General features: G+C 38.1%; 1 protein-coding gene and 1 long non-coding RNA gene across 5 annotated transcripts in view; both read right to left on the reverse strand.

Annotated features, from left to right (window-relative positions):
• Window positions 1-2,629, reverse strand: part of LOC106524982 (uncharacterized) — a 7,493-nt gene extending 4,864 nt beyond the window's left edge. The window contains exons 1-6 of one of the 3 annotated variants that reach the window (XR_001311055.1): window positions 2,583-2,629; window positions 1,952-1,982; window positions 1,728-1,751; window positions 884-919; window positions 652-703; window positions 451-481 (exon numbers count right to left, since the gene is read on the reverse strand). This is a non-coding gene — a long non-coding RNA (uncharacterized LOC106524982). Of the gene's footprint in view, window positions 1-414; window positions 482-651; window positions 704-883; window positions 920-1,727; window positions 1,752-1,951; window positions 1,983-2,582 lie in introns of all 3 variants that reach the window. The other 2 variants (XR_001311053.1, XR_001311054.1) reach the window with 2 other exon arrangements.
• A 522-nt stretch (window positions 2,630-3,151) lies between these two features.
• sb:cb1058 (uncharacterized) lies at window positions 3,152-7,993 on the reverse strand. 2 transcript variants are annotated; one of them, XM_014019043.1, is made up of 3 exons: window positions 7,869-7,993; window positions 5,829-6,489; window positions 3,152-4,047 (listed from the first exon to the last, which is right to left on the reverse strand). In XM_014019043.1, the coding sequence occupies exons 2-3, from the start codon at window positions 6,441-6,443 to the stop codon at window positions 3,880-3,882; spliced, it is 783 nt and encodes a 260-aa protein (XP_013874497.1). In that variant the 5' UTR covers window positions 6,444-6,489; window positions 7,869-7,993; the 3' UTR covers window positions 3,152-3,879. The 2 variants fall into 2 exon arrangements, with proteins under 2 accessions (XP_013874497.1, XP_013874496.1); XM_014019042.1 differs by lacking the exon at window positions 7,869-7,993 and having other exon boundaries at window positions 5,829-6,844.
• Between the last annotated feature and the right edge of the window lie 46 nt (window positions 7,994-8,039).

Here is an 8,039-nt window from a genome sequence, read left to right on the forward strand (position 1 = left end):
TATTTAATACAGCTGGCAAAATAAATTGTTAAAATATGTATTATATGCTTCTGTTTTTTAAATTCAGATATAAAATAAATTCATTTTAAGGGAAGACCCTCTTGATTCAAGCGAAAACTCTGGTTTAAAAAAAGGCTGCTTATTAATTAATTGTTTATCAATCTATAAGATAAATCAACTTCAGATTAATTCATTATCAATAACTTGCATCCTTAAGGAGGTAACTTAATATATGATATATATTTTAATATCTACCCATATTCATGTAATTAAGCGTTTTAACGATTTGGCCGATTAATTGATTAATAGTTGCAGCCCTAATCCTGGCATTTATGTTTTAATAAGGTTTGAATTCCAGTTTATAATAACCAGACAGTAGCTGAGGTGATTCAGCCCTAAATATTTAAAATGTACCATGTTTGATGTGGATTCTTCTGCAGCGACACTCACATGATCAGGAAGCATCTCCTTCAGCTTCCACCTGCAGGCAAACCTTAGCATTAAAAACTCAAAAACCCAGAGCATTCCCCAAATTAAACCTCAGGGGAATCAGAGAATAATCTGACATCACAGTAATCAGCCATATGCTTGTCAAGAATCATCACATTTAATCCCACAGCTTATTCACTAAACATTAAAACTTAAGCTCACCTTTTTATTTCTCCAGCGTCATATTGTTTGCAGACAGCACAATGAGGTCATCCTAAAGAATAAAAATAAATATATATGAGCCATAAATGAGAACAAACTGAACTTGGATGCTACAGAACGGCTGCTCAGATTAATAAATCTTCATCACAAGAATCAGGCATATGCTTGTCTTTTCTAAACTCATCAGTTGGAGCCTTTATAATCATCGTGTAACACTTCAAAAGTGTCTCACCTGCTGCTTTCCAGTCTTCTTTTTCGCCTTAGACATCTGAAATAAATAAGATTTACTTCATTGCATGAATAAAAAAATGGTGGGGCTGTTTGCTGGAGCAGATATGCTGCTCAGAATCTGGTAAAGAAGTTTCTCCAAAGGCCAATTCAGAAAGAGAGAATTCATCAACATCACAGCAGCATATGAGCTCCTCCAAACAATAAAATAGCTCTTATGTGATGTCACAGTTCCTGTGTTTGAGCACTTGTCCACCATCTTGGTAAGAACCCAAAAACATCTTTCCACTCTAGTAAATGTCTGACGGATCAACAATGGCCGTGTAAATCATCTTGTAAATTCTCTACTGATATGATTGCAGACAATACTCTAAGTGGGATGCTGGACTTTTATCTAGATTTTAACAGATTCCTCTTTCAGAGGTCAAAATTACACCTCTTTAGCACAAAAGGAGATTACTTTGTGCTTGAAATAATGTGCTGAAATGAAATGTAAACAAGTTTGTTTCAGCACTTCCAACTGCAGCAAAATAAAGCACTTGGGAGATTTATCAGAATTTATCCAAGCAGCTCTATTTGTTTCAGCAATGAGGATGTAAGAGTTTAACAGCGTTTTCCACATTTCACTACTTTATGAGCTTATAGCAAATATTTTGTCTTTACTGTACATAACTAATTAATAGAAAGGAAAACAGGAAGTGCAATTTTGCTGCTGGCAACCATTAGGAGTTAAAGCTGCGCACATGAAATCCTGATTACAGGTATGCAACCAAGATGGTGGTTTGCCTGAGTCACTACTTTACTGTGCTAATTATGCATCTGTTCCTGCAGAGCTACTTAATACATACCTCATGGAGTGTCAGTCTTTACACCTGAAATATAAGAGGCCAATAAATTATTTAGCTCCAGAAACAACTACTACAAATCACTTATAAAAGCTAAAGGCTACTCAGAATATTGAAATAGTGTCCTCAAGGTTTATTCAGTGAGAGAGTTCAATAAAACATCATTGCAGCGCATGATACATGTTATTAAATGCATTAATAACGCTGTGTAAGCATTAAGACATTACCTTTATTAACGCTTGTTTGCACGTTTCCAGTCTGGAAAATAAGCACAGAAAACGTCCTCATTAGCATGCTACATGCTAGCAGCTTTAGCTTTCAAGTAACCACCACGTGACTAACCGGCCACGCAACGTGTCCAAGTCAGATGGTAGTAAAAAAAAAAAATACAAAGAAATAAACTAAAAAAACAACGTCTCACATCAGAATAAAGAAGTGCAATCACAGTCATTCAGTACAGGTCTGTGAAATTTTTCATCATTGAGAGACGATGCTAGCAGCAGCGCTAAGCTAACAGCGGCCATCCGTGAAAACCTGAAGGAAAATTCAAATTCGAGTCGTGTTGTCACTTGATAATCGCTTTAAAAGTTACAATGCATGTTTCTCTTTCGACCCTGAGAGCTGTTTAAATTATATTAGTTAAATTTAATGGCGGATGGTTGCGGATCGTTTCCAGCTCTGCTCATTGCTGCTCAATCGAGAGCAGAAACTTCCGAGACTACAAATCTTTTCAAATTAAACACACGCAGCAGCAATAATTCAACTGCATGGTTTAACTGTTTTACACGTCACACAACTAACCTAGGATGGAACATACTGTCGTTTAACTCAACTGTAATGTTGAGTTAATGATCTTACCTCTTCCACGAAGCAGGAAAAAGTGGAAGATCGAAAAGGCGCCATTCATATTTATGTCCACAGCTTAAGCTCCGCCCACCGCGACAATTTCTGAATTTATCCGCGGAAATAATTGTATAAGCGTTTATTTTTACATATTCTATTAAAGTTAAATAAAAATAGATAGTATGCGAGCGAAACATGTTTGTAAGTCTAATATTTTGATGTGAAAATCAATTTTAAACAAAACGGGAGCGTTTCCTATCATTGCGTCACTTCCGTTAAGGCCATTAATAGTTTTTGCCACTAGATGGCAGCAAAAATATCTGCAACCACTTTATTCTGCTGGAACTGGATTAGAAGATTTCATTGTAAACCCTGTTTTTATTTTAGATATTTGAAATATTAGGTCACATTGAATAATAATAATAATAATAAAGTGATTAATTTATTTTTAACGGTCGTCAAAATTTACGTTAAACTACCTTAATTTCAAGATCAAAGTGCTGTGGATTACAACTTAGTCCAGTGAGGTTTTATTGTTGCAACCACAAAATGAATACAGTGATTCAAAATAAAAAAGGCATGAACAACAGAATATTAAAAGTTTATTTCAAACATAGTCTTCATTTCTACAAAAGTCAATAATTAATAGTCTTTTAAATACAGGTAGTGGCAATCTTTTAAAATAACAAATAAATATTAAAAAGCACGTTGAGCAGCTGCAAACGAGGCTTAATGAGATGTGTAGCTGGTCGTGCTGGTGTGTTTAATTCACATTTAAAACTGCAAAATGAGGCGTTTTCATGTTTTAAACTCTTCAGTTCCTTCAGGTTAAATAACCATCACAAGAACACACACCAGGATTTTATAAAGATTACATGATAAAAACAAAAATCCACTGATCGGTCATTGGCGCTCCTGAAATCTTCTGCTCCTTTTACGGCTACACTTCAACCCTTCAGGTGTTTCATAATGTTAATCCAAAGGAAACAGGGATTATTTGCACTCTTGATAGTGGATCGGCTGTAAGGCACTACAGAACACAGCTGAAATCAGCTAAAAAGATTAAATACAAAAACCACAACTTGACTCCTCCCCATTTATCACATTCACTTCTATAGTTTGAATACAAAATAAACACAAATAATAATTAAAACTCATCTAACCAACATCAACAATTAAAGCTTTGGGATTGTTACCATCACAAACAGTGAAGGCACCGTGAATGTTAAAGGAAAAAGCACTGCTTTAACCCTGATTTTTATTTACATATTAACGAAGAGTCACTTTAAAATGTCCGTGATCTGATCCAGCTCTAGTGAAACTCAGCCAGCACGGCTTTGTGTTGATGCTTCTTCTTCAGCGAGGGCGAGGACGCTGACGATGATGACGATGATGATGATGAGGTCACAGGTGTGAGCGTGACACTGTACAGGTTGGTGATGAAGGCCTCCCAGCCACGGCGAAGAGCCCGGTCAAAAGCCTGGTGAGAGGACGAAGAAGAGGGTCACACATGATCGCGTATCATCATTTCTTTACAACTTTTTCTTTGTGAAGATTATATTTTAAAGTTTGGAGACTTGATGCTTCTTTTGTTTTGCATGTTTACGCCTCATCTAGTGTAGTTTTGGGTCACTGCTGCGGCGGCGGAAACCAAATTTCCCCTTTCGGAGCACAAGCAGATCATTGTTTCTGTAGGTGGTGCAGAATTACCGGACGAGATGAGAAAATAAAGACTCCAAATAAAAGGCTGGCTTGTTCTATAAAAGTGTTTTCAGAAGTTTGACATATTTTGTTTTCAAAGAGCCAAACCTCAAGTGGTTTTGGACACAGTTGTTTTTCTATTTTGGACCATGGTTGCTTTTTTATTCACTTTAAGAAGCTACTGTAAGATTATATGGAATAATGCTGACTGTCTGAGCCAAATTTTCAGACAAATATCATATTTTGAGTATCTTTTTGTTGGTGCTAAAATACAATTTTATGCGTCAAACTGTTTTATTTGTTTGTTTTAGAAGGTCTCGCTAAAGGAACTGTAACTTTATGAAAGTTACTAGTTAGCTTGTGACTTGCTAGTTGCTACCAGTGTTGCCAGATTGGACTAGTTTCGGCCCAGTTTGGCTGGAAAAAAACACAATGAGCGTGTTGTTCAAATCTGGGCTGCTTTTCACAACGTTTGACAGGTTTTTAGAAAGTATACACATTTTTTTCCTAAAATATCAAGTGTCACTATGCCATGGTATTGCTCAATGTCAACTGTAAACGTTTTACGTTGTATTTGGGCTGGAAGCTGTCAGTTCGATTTGGCAACCCTGCTGCTAGCTAGTAAATATGATAAGCGCTAGCAAGCTAGTGACTTGATAGCTAGCAACTTTGGTATCAAAAGTCAGCAAGTACTGACTTTAAGATTGCTAGTAATTTTGAAACTTAGCTAGCAAGCTACGGACATGCTAGCTAGCTTGTAGAAAATCAGGACAGCAGGTGGGAATCAACTCTTAAATAGTCTGTGACGTGTACATCCTTCAAATACAGAAAGTCAAAGAAAACGACTTTATATTTAAGAAACTGCATACTACACATGATTTTACTCATTTTGTCACATAAATCGCATATTTTCTTTTGAACTTGGCTCAGCTAAAGTGAAACAGGAAGTGACATCATCACTTTAAGAAAGACGCCTCTGGTCTTTATTGAAACAATGTTTAACCATAAGTACTATGATAACTTCAGTACAGCCCACAGCTACTTTTATAATCTTTGGTTGAGACTCTGAGGCCTGGGGTCAGGGTTGATTAACATCAGAGGAATGTTTTTGTGCCTTGATTATAGTAGGGGGTCAGTTGCTGCCCTGTCTCGTTCCACTGATCAAAGCTATAAAAGCCACAGGAATGTCCCCATGAGTTTGTGTGTGTTTCAGCTGGAGCAGAAAATCTTCACGATGTGCCATGTAGGTGAAAGTACAGGCAGTACCAGGGACGCCGAGGCTTTAAAATTTAGGAGTCAATAAAGATGACGTAAAGGAACAATCTTAAAGTGTTGGTGACATGCACCAGTGGCTGCTGTACTTTGACCGCTGTGGTGGAGGATTATTAAGCTAATATGATGAGTTGCCATGGAGATTAATAATCAGCGGGAGTAATGTGGAGGCAGAACTTTGCCCTCAGTTCCACCTACACAACCGGCTCGGTTACGTAACCTTCAGAGGATTAAAGTTTAACCAGGTAAAGTCAGTGTGGAATTCATGTAAATATGGCTACATCTCACCTTGCGATAACTCTTCCTTTTCAGGACCTTCATCCCCTCTTCTTGCTCCTTCTTGATCTTCCTCTCCTCCTCTCCTTCTTCTTCTCTTCCTCGCTTCTTGTCTCTGATCAGAACACTGTTGTCTGCAAACTCTTGAACTTTGAAGTGGACCAGAGGAGGCTCCTTCTCGACGCAGACCTCCTCCATCGATTTTAGTTCCTCCAGCTCTAATTTGATCTTGTCCTCCAGGACGGGGCCGTCCACCGGACTACCAGTGCCCACGCTTGGCCTCTCGTCTCGGGCTTGCTCCTCCTCGACCTCCTTCTGCTTCCTCCTGGAGCTTCTTCTCCACCTGCTGCTGCGCCGGCTGGGTTTCCTGCACAGGAGCGTCTCCCCGTCGTCCTCCATCACGCCATCGGTGAAGTTCAACCCCTCCACGTCGTCCTCTGCCCCCGATGGACGGCTCGCAACTTCTTTGCTGCCATCTTCTACTTCGCCCTCCCTGAACTCCTGCACCTCTGTGGTGGTCTCAGGCTCCTCGAGGCGACCGTAAAAACCACCAGCTTTGTCCAAGAACTTTGGGGCCCGGATGGAGCTTCGGACTGAGCTTTTCCTGGAGTTCCTACCGATTGTCATCTTCTCTTTCTTCTCACACTTTTCCCCCAAATCTCTTTTGTCACTTCTATAAAAAAACACAATGAGATTAGAAATTAGATTAGCGACATTACATCATCCTTCTTTAGATCTTTTTTTATAGTGGCTCCCAGAACATCAGTAAGATGACAAGAGGAGCGATGCAAATACCAGATTCACGAGTACAAACTGCACCAGGGTTTGCACTTTTATCAGTGTAGATCTGCTGCATGGCATGTACTCTACAGACTGAAACTAGAGGCCAGTATCGATGTTATCAAGGTTGAGATAATAACTGGAGACAGGGTGTTCTTACAGCTAAATACAAATAAAGAAAGGCAAACATACAGTCAGACTTTGACACTGTGCCATCCCATCGACAGGGCGGACACCTGCTGATCTGTTCTCATATAAAAATAAACGGGACAATAATCAACCATTTTTTCCCAGCAGAACCCTCTGCTTTTTAAAAAATGTTTATTTTAGAGCTTTCATCCAATCATAGTTCAGTCATCATTTGTTGCTCAGTACTGCTAACTGCTAATAGCAAAGCTAACTTGGAGCTAGCAAAGGATGTTAGTAGCAACTCCATTGTGCCAGTTTTTCAATTAATAATGGCTAAAGGAGGAGAAAACTTTGGTTTGGTTGCAGATTTTCTTACTTCTAAAGCATTCAGCTGGACATTGTGAGGACAAAACAACCACCAATGACACAAAATATGCTTTAATCGGCAAAAATGTAAACACACGACTGTGTGATAAATTAAGAGGAGTAGAATTTGTTAAAAAAATGCTAAAATTTATGTATTCCTGCTAGAATTTAGATGTTTAAATGGTAAAATACACCTATATACTTGTGCCATCTGTCAAAAATCCTTCATTCATAAGCAAGCTGACTAATACCTACTGCAGGTAAGACACTGACTACTTATAACAAACCAATCTTTAAAATACATAATTGTTTTAGTTGCATAAGATGCAAACACATTATTGAGACTCAGTGAACACAAAATATATATTTCTGATAGCTTTCTGTCCTCATTAGGTTTAGTCATTTAGTTTAACATTGCCTTCAAAGGATGTTTTAAATTAAAATGTGATTTACCCAATGAGTTCATTGAGGCTTTCTGAATAAGTCTTCTAAATTCTGAGAAGTATTAAAACTTAAACACTTCACTCAAGTCTTTTTATTGTCAACCTCTGAATTAATGTTTATTAAACAACATCAAATTTCTCTCATTTATTTACAATCTATTAAAACGATTTGATAATAAAATTGAAGTACATCCTTATTCCTGTCATGCATTTGTTTTTATAATAGTAGGTTAAAAATATTAAAAACTAGTTGTAGCAGGCACAGCAAATGGTAAACATGAATGATTCCAAGTATTTAGATGATAATTGAAAATAAAGGAGTTAAAGGTCTTACCAAACGTCCAGCTGCTTCTTGCTGTGTGAGTGAATGACTGAGAGCAGCTCAGAAAACTGCCTTTAAAGCACAGCGTCACACATCAGCTCTGCCCAAACCTGCACTGGCTGTCGTCATCCACACACACACACACAAACACACACACACACACACACACACACACACACACAC

This window comes from Austrofundulus limnaeus, unplaced genomic scaffold (assembly GCF_001266775.1).
Source record: "Austrofundulus limnaeus strain Quisiro unplaced genomic scaffold, Austrofundulus_limnaeus-1.0 Scaffold208, whole genome shotgun sequence".
NCBI classification, from domain to species: Eukaryota; Metazoa; Chordata; class Actinopteri; order Cyprinodontiformes; family Rivulidae; genus Austrofundulus; species Austrofundulus limnaeus.